Raw genomic sequence first — 14,247 nt, forward strand, 5'->3', positions numbered from 1 at the left:
AAGAAGATATAGAAAAATGGTAAATCATTGAATCTACTCTGAAAAAAGGGAAGATATAGAAATGATAAGAGAAAAGGTAGATTTTTGGATCTACTCAAAAAAAGAGAATATGGATATGACAAGATAAAAAGGGAGATTGTTGAATCTACTTTTAAAAAGGGACTACTTGTTTTAAATAGGATAAGTAATGAAATTTTTGTCTGAATTTGTCAAATGTTAATGGACTGGACATTGGAGTTTGTTTTGGTCTGAATTTGTCAAATGTTAATGGACTAGACATTGTTAATGTAATTCTTAACTGTATATATGTATATACTTATTGGATATAGTGTTTCTTGTATTAGTTATAAGCTTTTTTGTTTTAGACAAAAAAGGGGAGATAGAGATCTGTCTTTATCTCTGTGAGTTCAAAGCCACAATAGAAACAGCCAGTGTGGCATGTCAGCCTTTAATACCAGGAAGTGACGTCAAGAAACAGAAAGGTATATAAGGCAGGTGTGAGGTCCAGGAACTAGAGCCTAGTTAAGCTTTTAGGCTTTTAGCAGCACTTCAGCTGAGATCTATTCAGATGAGGACTCAGAGGCTTCCAGATTGAGGAAACAAGATCAGCTGAGGAATTGGCGAGGTGAGGTTAGCTGTGGCTTGTTCTGTTTCTCTGATCTTTCAGCGTTCACCCCAATACCTGGCTCCAGGTTTGTTTTTATTAATAAGACCTTTTAAGATTTGTGCTACAGGGCTGACCACCAGGGATTAAGGAAAACCGATTCTCCCTCTCAGCAGCCACTGATTGTCTGTAGCTATTCATCTGTGGTGAGACAGTGTGAGAGTTCCCCATCTAGGTTGGCAGGTCAGCTGGTGACATTGTGCAGGTCTTGTTTAGACAACCAGATTGCTGAGATTTCATGGGCACAGGAAAAAAAAAAAGTAAGAAGATCAAGAGAAGGCCCATTGCTGAGCTACAGAAGCTATGGAAATAAGGGAAGGAAGAGAAAAAAATTTAAGACACAAAATGAACGTTTTCAGAAGTTAAGATTTCCAGGGGCAAGGGATGAAACTCGGTAAACTCATTTGCCTACCATGTTTAATCCCCAACATGGCAATCTGTATAACTAATACTATATTGAGAGACCCATTGGATAAGGAAGAATGGATGAAGACCTACCACTCAAGGAATATCATTGTGAAATTTCAGATAATGGACAAGAGTAAAACATAAAAGCCTGTAGAACGAAAAACAAGCTCCGCACAAAGAATTGAGAAGCAGAATGCCATGTGCTTGTCTCTCCATGCTTTTCAATACAATAGTTTGTTTCGGGGGTGGGGGCGGGGGGTGCACGGGGAATAGCTCCTAATGCTAAATTTTGGGTCTACCCAAACTAAATTAAGAGAGTTGATAAAACACATTTTTAAAAGAAGCACGTCTCAAAAGTTTAAATTCCATATTCCCTTTCCTTAAAATAGAAGTTTAACAAAGACAAAACGAAACAAACAAAAGCAGAAAAACTAGATCTTGGAGTGTCTTCAATGCAAAGTGAGAGAGATTTCCCCTAGATGTCAGAAAGATCCCAGAATCACTGTTTGCCATTTTAAGAAAAGATATGGGGGTCTCGTGGGCATAGCTCTTAGAAAATGAAAGTGATAAAAGGATTAATCTTGTTGAAAGGAATTTTATACGTCTAGAATCTGGGGATTCCGGTCGGGAATAAAGAAAACCATATTCATTCATGCAAGAAGGAAAAGAATCTCAGTAGCTACTAAGATTAAGCCAACTGGTGGAGGCTGAAATTAGCGGGTGGTGTAAAGGAAGCCCTGTGAGAGGGTAAGGCAGGACTTCTGGTGTGCTTTGACCCTGGCTCCCTTTCGCTCCACCACGTTCATCCATGCCTTCTCAACCCACCAACTTAATCAAGCCACTACAGCCACATTCCACCAGGCAGACACAGGGATACACAGGCAGACACAGAGATAAAGGCAACAAGCTGGCTTCCCCTCCGCTTCCCCTCCTTCTTCCGGTCATTTACATTACTGGCTGGCATTTCCTAGGGGTGAAGAGTGTCCCGTGACCACAGCAAGCTAAGTTTTCTAGTACTGGTTTTGTTTTCCAAGCCAAACGGATGAATGGACACACACACACACACACACACACACACACACACACACACACACACACACATCTTTTTCCCTTCCACCAGCTATAATGTTCATTCTTACTGTTTACTGATTCCCTCAGGAACAGCACACACTGGATCCAGGACCCAGTGAAAAAGACATCAAAATCCACATATGCTCAAGTCCCTTCTACGGCGTTTGCACATAACACACACTCAGCTTCCTCGGTATCCCAGGCCATGTAAATACTTGCTACATACTCTATTGTGTCCATAATGCAAGAGGAAAACCTCTGGACATATCCAGAACAGATCATTTCCCCCCAATATTCTGCTTTCTCTGGTTAAATCCACATATGCTCATCTCAGCTACATGGAGCTGACTGTATTTTCTCTTCGGTCATGTTTTGTACAAATTGTAAACTCTAATGAGCAAAGAACTACTTTTTTTCCCCCACATATATAGTTTCTAGGAAAGTGCCTGCAGCATAAAAGAAATGCAATAAGCATTAATTGAATAAGTAAATGAACTGTTAACTCTGGGCTGAAAAAAAAAAAAAAAAACAGTCTGACAGATTTTAATCAAGTAGATGCTGTCTTTCCACAAATGATACTTCGTTTAAATTTGTTGGTTTAGGAAATAATGTCTTCAGAAAGAAAAAAAAAAAAAAAAACTAACTTCTTCCAGAATTACTAATTTTTTTAAAAAGCCTCCCTCACCTAAGCCAAACCCCTTTCACAAGGTATCCCAATAAAACCATACCTGCTAAGTCCATTTATTACCCTTCCCAGTCTCTAACGATATAAGGAATGTTACAGAAATGCATGCGGTAACTATTAACAAGAAGAGTCATAAATTATAATGTAGATTGATGTGGTAATTATTTTAAACACGCGGAGATGCCAGAAGGCAAGTGCTACGATGTGATTTAAATTCTCATTTTTCTAGTAAATGGACATTATCTGTAAATAGAAAACTACTGAACACCAGAATATTCCTAACAGAGACAACTATAGGGGGAAAAAAAAAAACAACACAGCTATAACATATTAGATGAAGTTATCCTGGCCACCAACAACCAAAAAAGGAGCACCTAAGAGGTCAGCTGTTTTAAGTAGCATAGAGCAATTTATTTTTGATCCCTCTGCATATGACTGTGAAGGTCTCATTTCAGGCCTGTGACCCCACTGTTCTGAGCACCAGGAAAATTAACCCATCATTATTCAGAGCCTCCCAGGCCATGCTTCGTGTCAACACTTGAGTACTCTGCCATAAAGGTGAAGGCTCCTAGTTCGTGCCAGGTCACCCCCCAGAGATTTTAAAGCACCCACATACATTCACATTTTGACTCTACATTTTGGAGTGTTAGCACCCGAGGGGACTTAAAGTGGTGGCCCAGGGTGTGGAACTCCACTGAGCTCAGGGTTCTGCTCATTGCAACATCACCTCTGACGTCAGAGCCCGAATTTTGTAGAACAAAGGCCAAGCAAAGGGTCGGAGCTGACACTACAGATGGAAAAGGAGAGGTGCAGAGCCGCGCTCAGTCCAGCGCGGACCTAACCGAGCAGGCGAGCCCGCCCAGAAGTGGGAAGAGCGCGATCCCAGCAGAGGTGGTTCTGCTCGTTCTGGGCGCTCTAGACGTGCCATGCTCGCTCTCCGAAGCGGCCTGAGGAAGGCGCTGGCCCCGCGGGTGCTGGCGCCTCAGGTACCGGCCTTGGCCAGCGGGGGAGGTGGGCGGAGCTGTGTGGGGCGCAGCACTCTTGGTGAGGCTTGGCGCTAATGGGGTGTCTCTGTTCCCTGGCACCTGCGAGTCTCGCTCGGCCTGGGACAACCCTGCCCAGCAGCGCCCAGCAGTTAGGGCGGGACGGGAACCTCGCGAAATTCGACTAAGAAGAGACGTGCACCAAAGGGAGCCACCGTCCAGCCCTCGCTGTTGAACAAGGGCTTATCCTGGGAACAAATAGTTCCTGCCGGTGTGGACTTTGACTTAACTCAAATGGAGGGAGAGGAATCATGTTAAGCTAGTCTAGAACCGGGTAAACCTTGAAGAAGAGACTAGTGACTGCTCACCCAGCGTTGCCCAGGGAACGCCACCAATTATTTCCAAACAGTTTTTCACTGAACTTTTATTTTTTATTTATTTGTTCGTTTGTTCGTTTGTTTGTTTAACCAACGTTCTCTTTAATGAGTCGGTGCTGGCAAGAACAAGCCTAAGTTGCACAAAACCAGGCCTGTGATTCCTCCCGTAATTTCAGCGTAATTCTGACTCTGCAACAGAAACCTTGCAAATCGTTTCTATCTAGTCACTCACACCTCCTATATATTATGTCCTGGAAATAATAATAAACGTTTGTGCCTGTGACAAGTATTTCATACTCCAAATGCACACTCACTCTTTGAATCAACTTATTAAGAGTATTGTGAATGCCATTGACTTACTTTCTGATGTTTTCTTCGTTTTTAAACTATAGATAATAAGCAGTTCTACTAAACCCATTTGTAGATTTTAGTTAAACACACACACACACACACACACACACACACACACACACTCCATCATATGCAGAGACAGCTGCAGATTTTTATAGGAAGTTTACTGATTTGCACAGTAAGAACACAGTTCAGAGCAGACATCAATGGAATGAACTAAAGGTAGAAAATTATATTAAGCTTTATGTAAAAATAAAGTGTATTTAAGAAAAAAATTATTAGGAGAGAATAGATTGCTTTTTCTATCCATACTAAGTTGTCCATGTGTACAGTGATTTTTTCCATACTTTTATATTCATCTGATCTGTTTTAACAGAATTTTCTGGTATTATTAACTTCATGAAATGGGTACATGATACCCCAACTTGAAAATAAGATGTGTTTTTACAGTACAATGTCATACAATGTGTGTACACACATATATGTGCATATATGTACAGACATACACAAGGTAATTTCTGACAAAGAATTTCCCAGGGAAAAGTGCTCTCAGATCAAGAAGTAGAAACTTACATAGTAAATATGATTATTTTTTAAAAAGATACCTGAGAGGTGGAACCACACTGGTACAGCTAAATGCATTAAAGGTCATCTTCGCTTTGTGTTTCTATTAGATAGTAATTCTGGCAATTTTTTTAAGCATCCATGGTCTATTACAATGGTTCTCAAACTGTGCATGCAACCCCTTTATGGTAGCCTATCAGATATTTACATTACGATTCATAACAGTAGCAAAGTTACAGTTATGAAGCAGTGAAAGAATGTTATGGTTGAGGGTCACCATAGCATGAGAAACTGTATTAAGGATTGCAGCATTAGGAAGGCTGGAGACGCCTGGTCTATTATCAGACTTTGTAATGCAGTTGAATAGTGATAGCATTATAATGCAGTGCCTGCATTCCAGTTCTATTCCTGTTGAATGCAGGAAGATTTCTTCGACCTGAATGGCAATTTCTCTATTTTAAAAGGTTTTCTTTTAGTAAACATGTTTGTTGTGTATGTCCAAAGACACACAGTCTATGGAGTTCTTACAGATATGTAACGGTAGTCACATACTACAGATTAAAAGAATATTAGAGGAAAACAAAATGTACGTGACTCCTAACTGTAGCGCTCTAGCACAGGAGCATCTCTAAGGTAGCACTGCCTTAGTTTGGGGCAACTTTCTACGAAAGGATGGCTTAAGGAGAATCCACATGTTTAACCATAGTTAACTTCAAAATCTACTAAAAAATGTCTATGGAGAGTTGATAAGAAAAATGGCAAGAGGACTTGGGACTCAGCTATTGTGTTCCCTGTCACCAGACCCAGATTTGGTTGGATGATAACACATATTCTGTGCCCCTCAAATATTGAGATTTGATTTCTCTTTCTTCAGGTGGGCTCATCTTTTGCTACTGGCCGCAGACAAACCGAAGGAACATTCTATGAGTTTTGTACTTATTATCTTAAACCTTCCAAGATGAAAGAGTACCTGAAAAATTTTAAGAAAAATGTTCATCTTCGGACAGCTCACTCAGAATTGGTTGGATATTGGAGTGTAGAATTTGGAGGCGGAATAAACAGAGTATTCCATATTTGGAAGTATGGTATGAGTTGCCCAATTCAAATGTTCAGTATAGATTTCTACAGAAGTCTTAGATGGATATATATTAATATAGATATAGATTAAGGAGAACTTTTTTAAAGCAATACAGAACCAAAATGTAAATTCAGTGACCACACTTCTTGGTCCACATTTAATAACCTTTGCCGAAGTCTAACATAACTGGGAAATTATGAGTTCTCATCCATTCATTAAATTGTAGACTACAATTCTCAAAAAAATAGTGACTTATTGGAAAACAGTTTTAATGGAAAATTTAAAACTATTTTCACAAGAACAAGTAGGTTATGATCACAGAATGAAAGAGGTATCTGATGCTAGATCTGGATATCACTGTCTTAGTGGACGCAGTTTACACATTCAGGATTTTGAATAAACGAAGGTTGAGACATGATGGCAGTCAACTTTTGATCTTCCCCCTACCTGAAGCTTATTGATTCTATTGCATTTAGAGACTATTTTCAGTTCATTTCTACATGCCAGAGTTAATGAATTTGCTGTCATATTACTTTAAGAAGTTAAGGGAAATACATTACTAAGAGTTCTCATACTGAAGCTGTACTGCCTTGAAAAAGGAGAACATCACAGAATTGTTCAGAATGCTTCTTAACTTTTTAAAAGTCTAACCTTAAAATAGTCTTCACCAGGATTTGAGCATATGTTCAGCAAACTCTTAATAATTAATTTCATTTAGTGTTTGGTCATCTATGTTCAATTAATATTCACAAAAATTCTTTAGTGAGAAAAGATTCTGTAGATGACATGGGTATGCTTTGTTTTGTTTTGTTTTGTTTTTCAGTTTTGAAAGACAACAAACACCGTTAGTACAAGTTACATTTCACATGTGGTTCATTTTAAGTCATGGCCCATTGAGGAAAGTAATCAAGTCTTAATTTACCTCACTTTAGGCATGTGTTATTCTGATTCCTAGCATAGACTACATAAATATTTTACCTTAGTCTCATAAGACCTTTACAATAAATATAGTACTAGGCCCATACATAGTTAAACATGGCTACCTACTTCAGTAACTAAGAAAGCAGAGATATGAGTGCTGGGGGAAAGCAATGTCTGACAATAATAGTATGAGAATCAGCACTATTTCTTTGAAAGTTATTTGTCCAAAGGAACCAATGCCAAGTACATTCAAATTTCATTTAATGTTAAAATTTATTCAAGATAAGTCTTGACTACCTATCAACACACTGAAATAAAGTTTGTCTTTCAACTGACACTGCCAGTTGAATGCCTCAATTGAATAGTAAGAATAGTCCACATATAACACTATTGTCAGCCCACTTGATTCATGTAATCCTCACCACAGACCTGGGGGTTGATGTTATACTATTTACCTGTATCACAGACTCAGAAACAAGGCAGATGAACATACAGTAGCTTAACTCCTGTATACAGCTACCTTTGAAGAGGTAGGACCTGTGAAACCCAGTCAATGAGATCACATTGCTTGTTTTCATTTCTTTAGCCCTGAAGACCAGGAGCAACTTGATGCAGATATGACATTTCTTCACATAGCTGTTCCCAAATCCACAAACACAATGTTCTTGTGTGCTCCAGATGAATGATTAATGATCTGGATGTAATACAAAGAAGCATCGATGGTTTTAAACCAATTTTTTTTTTAATTCTCCATTCTTTTCTACCATAGATAATTTTGCTCATCGAGCTGCAGTTTCCAAAGCCTTGGCCAGTGATCCAGAATGGCAAGAACGATTCCTCATTCCAAATCTGGCTTCCATTGATAAACAAGAGAGTGAAATTGTCTATCTGGTACCATGGTGCAAAATGGGAACGCCTCCCAAGGAAGGTGTGTCTCTCTTAGCCTCAGTGAGTTTTCATTACTGAAATGGTACAGATGTTAAGTTTTTATGTACTTTGAGACCAGGGGGAGACTCCCTTTTATATATGGACATAAGTAATCATTGAGATAAAAGTAAAGTGCAGCTCTTTGCTTACCCTTAAAAAGTGAGGATCAATGAAGAATTCTTCCCACTTGAAGGTTTCTGGATTTGTAAACCTTAGCTATGTTATAGAAAATGTCCATGGTCAATACAGGTTGAACACGGCACATTGAGAGCCAGAGACCATTGGTGGGGTGGTGAGCACTTCTATATTCTATCATCGTTTTAAAACAATATTTAAATATAACTATATTTATATTTTATATATCCCTATACAAATGTAGGTATGTTTATTATATTAAATACGTGTATAAGTTACACTCAATTTTAAATCACTGTCCATGTTTTCCTACCAAACAGACCACCTGGGGGACTGATTCGTGGGACAGCCAAGCTCTCTACTGTTATAACTTTTGTGTTCCTCTTCCTTACTTTCAGTTTGAACAGAATTCTTTGTCTTCTTGCTGATTTCACTTCTTGTGTGTTTAAAGAAACTACTGCTAAGTCTAATTTTCACAAGAAGTCCGATTAGAAAAGAATAAACTAATTAGAAATGTATTTTTCTTTGTTGTTCTCAGCTTTGTAGTATGTTTTAGATGACACCCCAAAGACACCTGAAAAGCCTTATGTGGCTCCTGCTCCCGTAGGTCTCCTAGAAGCTCTCAGCACATCTAAATAAAATAGTTGTCTTCTCCGTTAGGTCTACTTGTAACCTAGTTCTTGGCCTCTGCTGATTCTACACGTCTGTGGAGAGATAAAATGCATTTCAAATATGTAGATAAAATATTTAGAAACAATAAAATTATATCTATAGGTTGGTTTGTTTTGCCAAAATATGGAAATATAAATATCATTTTTGCTACATTGTTAGATTTCTCTTCCTATTGGATATGAAAATTTACAGTGGCAAAATACACAAAGAAAATGGTGGAAGTTGAGAGTAAAAACATAGGCACTGCAGAAAAACTTTATTTTATTTTGTTGTTAACCTCGGATTTTACACATTCATGGCAAGTGCTCTGTCACTCAGCCACCTCTCCAAATCCATGGAAAATTATTTGATTAAGTTCTTTCCTAAAAGTATACATTTAGGCCATTCAAAATATCTTACTCCATCAGTTTCTCAATATCTACTTTAGTAACAAGTTTTTACACTAAAATATTTCAGATAATAATTTGTATATAGTTTCTCATTCTTCAATTGAAGCCATTTTAATTCCCCCCCCTCTCTCTCTGCAGTGAATGCAGATACTTGTTGTAGAAACCAGAAGTTTGAGATACATTAGAGCTAGCTAAAGGCAGTTGCCAGCTTCCTGACATGGGTGCTGGGAACTGAACATTGGTCCTCCACACAGTGCAGTTCATGCTCTTAACGACAGAACTCTCTCCAGCCCTCACTGGCCCCCTACTTTTTGTCATCTGTAGAATTGAATGTAATAATTAAACATGGACAATGGATTTCTAAGTATAAAATTAAGGGAAATCATGCAAATGCAATTAAAGTATCTGTACAAATGTGTATACATGCAGTCCTTCAAATATGTACATGTAGATCAGGCTTCTACTGAAACCAAGTGAATATGAATATGAGTAAAAAAATCCTTGACTATCATTATTTAAATTACTTTTTCCATATTCTAGGATTCTATGAACTTGCTACTTTTCTCATGAAACCTGGTGGCCCAGCTCTATGGGGTGAGCCATTTGAAAGAGCAGTAACTGCCCATGCCAAACAAGGCTACGCTGAACTAATTGGTGTGTTTCACACAGAATATGGAAAACTCAACAGAGGTACAGATGTCCATTTATTTTAAAATTTCTGTGTATATTAGTGACCTATTTATCTGCTATGATCCTTTAGTTAAATTTCATATATTATTGACAAGTTCTTGTACTTTTATCATTTTAAAAAGTTGATATGTTGTCTCTTTCCTATTTAGAATTTAACACCTACCAAAACTATTTTGAAATGCTAAACTTCTGTTCTCTGGCACATAAAAGGAACAAATTTTAACAACCTTAAGAACCTCAAGAAATAGTGTATTTCTTTTATAATCTTTTTATTCCTTTAAATATATTATTATCGGTGCTAGGGATTGAACCCAGGGCCTTATGCATGCTAGACAAGCGCTCTACCACTGAACTATATCCCCTGTCCTAATTAGGTTTCTATTGCTGTGATAACACACCACAACCAAAAGCATCTTAGGGGAGGTAAGGGTTTATTTCAGTTTATTCTCCCTGTTAGCAGTCCACCAGGAAGAAAAGTCAGGCAGGAACCTGGAGGCAGGAACTGAAGCAGAAGCCAGAGAAGAATGTTGTTTACTGGCTTGCTCCCCCTGATTCTCTGAGTCTGCTTTTTATATGGCCCAGGTATACATTCCCAAGCCAGGAGTGACACCATCCCCAGTTGGCTCGTCTTTTCCACACCAATCATTAATCAAGAAAATTGCTCCACAGTCTTGCCCCAATCTATCTTATAGAGCACATTTTCTCACTGAAGCTCTCTCTTCTCAGATAAGTCAAGCTTTTGTGTCAAGGTAACAAAAAACTCACACAATTTAACCATTGTCAACTTGACGTGTGAGCACATCATGATTAAATTATAAACTTTCCCTTGTTTGTCCCCAAAGATGTCATGTTAATATTATCAATGTATAGAACATAGTATAACTTTAAAAGTCATACCATCTTTAAAAGTTCAATCTCTTTAAAATACCCAAAGTCTCTTAACTGTAAGCTCTTGTAAAATCCTGTTCCAAGATGGAAGAACCAGAGCACAGTATCAAATTCAAAGCAAACCCAAAATTGAATTGTATAGAAAGGTTCAGTGCCTGACATCTGGGAACTACTCATGATTGACTGTCTGGGCTTCAAAGCGCCTTGGAGGCTTCACTTGTCTAATTTTGCCAACCTTGGAACACACAGCTTACCTGCTAGACTCAGCCTGCTCTGTTCCACTGCTGCCACTGCCCTGGGCAATCTCTCACTATCCTGGCATCTCCAATATGCTGAGTACTCTGCTGCAGCTGAGGCTGCATCCTCACCAGGGACTTTTCCTGGTCTCTCTTCAGGGACCCCAAGCCTGCTACACATTGCCAAGTCTCAGCTGCTCTCCATGACACCTGTATGCCTTCAAAACCAATACCACCTGGGTGACCCTTACACATTCATTACCAAGTTCAGCTGCCAATATAAGATGCAAAAATAACTAACTATAAAATCTAGTACACCTTTAATCCCAGCACTTGGGAGGCAGAGGCAGGCAGATCTCTGTGAGTTCGAGGCCAGCCTGGGCTACCAAGCGAGTTCCAGGAAAGGCGCAAAACTACACAGAGAAATCTCGTTTCAAAAAACCAAAATATATATATTAGGAAGTCATACAGTCTGGATCTTGAGTTCCTTTAGCTGTGTTACTTTTCTTCCCTTTTCAAGCCTGTTTCATTTCTTCATCTATAAAACTAGTTGGATTAATTAATCTATAATTTTCTTTTCCAAGTCTTTGACTCCTCTGAAATTTTATCACTGAAATATTTAGTATCAGTCTTTTAACTTAAAGTAATTGGACTTTTTTTTAACTTAATTTCTCTGCATTTGTGTGTAAATGCCCTTCTGGTTTACGTCTGCAGTCCATGTTCTGTGGTGGAACGAGAACCCAGACAGCCGCGCAGCTGGGAGACGTCGGTCTCATGAGGATCCCAGAGTTGTGGCTGCTGGTGAGTTGTTTCACTGGGCATGAGTTATTTTTACAACAAATTCGGTTCAGCTTATAACTTTGTATGTCTTATGCAATGTCTTTTCAGTTCGGGAAAGTGTCAACTACCTAGATATTCAGCAGAATATATTCCTAATTCCTGAGTCGTTTTCACCGTTGAAATAGTTTCCTACCGACGGTTTCAGTGCCTGATGTGATGTGTGCAGGTAGACGATGCTTCAATTCTCTCAATTGAATTTCTACTTTTTATTTGAAGGAAGTGGTAAGTTAATTTACTATGTCCATTGCATTTTTAAGCCCATCTAGGTCCCTTTTATTAAACCCATCTCTACATGGGAAATAGAATTCATTTTTCCCCATGACACTTCATTATCTGACATGCATTATGTCGGTGGCGCACGCCTTTCATTCCAGCACTCAGGAGGCAGAGCCAGGTAAATCTCTGAATTCGAGGCTAGCCTTGTCTATAGAGCAAGATCCAGGACAGGCTCCAAAACTACACAGAGGAACCCTGTCTCAAAAAGCCAAAAAAATTTATTAATTTAAAAATAATGTCATTTGGTCACAGTAAAATCTTTGAATACTCTTTGGTTTATAAGCTGAAGTGTCTTATTATTAATTTTACTAATATTTACTTCATTCAAATGCTTTCTGACAAAGATACTTGGTCACTATATCAAGATCTTTGTTTTCCATTTGTTTCAGAATAGCTCTTCTGTAGGACAACTCCTTGTTCAAATGAGATCACATTTCCAAGCTTGTAACCATACTTTAAAATTATTAATAAATATGTGAACCTTGTAAATCTTGTCTTTTTGCCTGAAATGTTTTGCTCCAGTAGCTTATTTTGTAATATAAAATGGAATTCATAAAAATATTAAACTTCTTTCATATGAAAAACTGTATAATCATCTGTGTTGTCTGTATTAATTGTCAGTCACTCACTTAGAAAATAATAGATCGGCATACGAAAAGCTTTGATGACTCTACTTTATATGCTAAAATGTTATTTATAATTAATTTAACTAATATTTATTTCATTTTATATCCTACTTAACAGAGATGTTTGAAATATCTTTATTTAAATGAGGTCATTATAGATGTGGAAACATTTGCCCTAGTTTAAAAAATTACCTATATATTCTGGTGCTTTTTACTAGGTTTTATATTTTCATCATCCTCTTTGGAATTGATGTAATGAGGAGAAAGGAATAATTTATTATCCTTATTGTAAATATGTGTACATTAAGGAAACATCATTCTACTTGTTACAGTTTGGATCTAGAATAGCACCCCTCCCCCAGTCTCATCAGTTGACTTGGTCAACTAGTAGCAGCAACAGTAGGAGGTGGGAAAAAGCTTAAGAGGTAGGGCCTAGATAGGGCCTAGATAAAGAAAATACATCTCTGGTCTTGGGCCCTTGAAAGGTATATTGGAACCCCTTCTTCTGTCTCTGTTTCCTGGTTGCCACAAAGTGAGCAGCTTTCTTCTACCATAATGTACTACCTAGGAGTAGTCCCAAAAGCAGCTGTGCTAAGCATCCATTCCTAAAGCCCCTAAAATCATAAAACAAAATAAACCTTTCTTCTTCTAACTTTATTGTTCACAGGTATTTTGTCATAGCCAGGCCTTTCCTGCTCCATCAAGAGTATAGGATCATTGCATTACAGCTACAAACATGTTTATCCCTCATGGAAAGGATTAACATGAATCTCACTTTTGGACATAGCAGTCCAACCCACTGGGCAGGGAAGACAGGCAGTATCTTGGTTTTGTTTCTGTTGTACTGGCAGGTAGGTGAAGAATTCTGGGTACCTTAGTTCCCATTTGGAAGAGATCCATGATGGTCTGGGGAACTAAGGTTATGGTACACTTCTCTTCTCCAATCACTCAGGTCTTGTGTCTGCAAAAGAAGGACATAGTAGCATCACCTAGGAGGGCCTGGACTGTCTAGATGCATTAGGAGCACAGGATAATCTGGAAAAGATGAATACAGTCTCATTTGTTTTCCTTTGTTTTTGTCTTCAGGATTGTTTGTTTGTCTTTAAAGGGGATCTCATTGTGCAGTCTAGGCTAGTCTAGAACTCACTGTCTGGCTAATGAGTTCCTCAAGTTCCTATCCTCTCCCCACTTCTGTGCTGGCTAGTTTTATGGCAACTTGACACAATCTATAGTCATCTGAGAAGAGGGAATGACAATTGAGAAAACACCTCCATAAGATCAGACTATAAGTAAGCCTGTAGGGCATTTTCTGAATTAAGTGACTGATGTGGGAGGGCCTAGTCCATTGTGGGTAGGGACATCCCTGTGCTGGTAGTCCTGGATTCTATAAGAAGGCAGGCTAAGCAAGCCATGGGAGATCAAGCCAGTAAACAGCACCCTCCATGGCCTCTGCATCAGCTCCTGTC

General features: G+C 38.6%; 1 protein-coding gene across 2 annotated transcripts; it reads left to right on the forward strand.

Moving 5' to 3' along the window:
- The first annotated feature begins 3,754 nt into the window (after positions 1–3,754).
- LOC118577155 (protein NipSnap homolog 3B-like) lies at positions 3,755–12,004 on the forward strand. 2 transcript variants are annotated; one of them, XM_036177222.1, is made up of 6 exons: positions 3,755–3,814; positions 5,978–6,188; positions 7,872–8,030; positions 9,766–9,915; positions 11,754–11,840; positions 11,928–12,004. In XM_036177222.1, exons 1-6 carry the CDS (start codon positions 3,755–3,757, stop codon positions 12,002–12,004), a joined length of 744 nt encoding a protein of 247 aa, XP_036033115.1. The 2 variants fall into 2 exon arrangements, with proteins under 2 accessions (XP_036033115.1, XP_036033116.1); XM_036177223.1 differs by lacking the exon at positions 9,766–9,915.
- The last annotated feature ends 2,243 nt before the right edge of the window (positions 12,005–14,247 follow it).

The sequence above is a fragment of the Onychomys torridus genome, chromosome 2, assembly GCF_903995425.1.
Source record: "Onychomys torridus chromosome 2, mOncTor1.1, whole genome shotgun sequence".
NCBI lineage: Eukaryota > Metazoa > Chordata > Mammalia > Rodentia > Cricetidae > Onychomys > Onychomys torridus.

What these genes read in the sequence shown, in the direction of transcription:
- LOC118577155 (XM_036177222.1), top strand. Translation starts at nt 3,755, where the DNA reads ATGCTCGCTCTCCGAAGCGGCCTGAGGAAGGCGCTGGCCCCGCGGGTG. An exon ending in CGCGGGTGCTGGCGCCTCAG is followed by an intron (nt 3,815 to 5,977) that starts GTACCGGCCTTG and finishes CTCTTTCTTCAG; the next exon opens with GTGGGCTCATCTTTTGCTAC. An exon ending in ATATGGAAAACTCAACAGAG is followed by an intron (nt 9,916 to 11,753) that starts GTACAGATGTCC and finishes TTACGTCTGCAG; the next exon opens with TCCATGTTCTGTGGTGGAAC.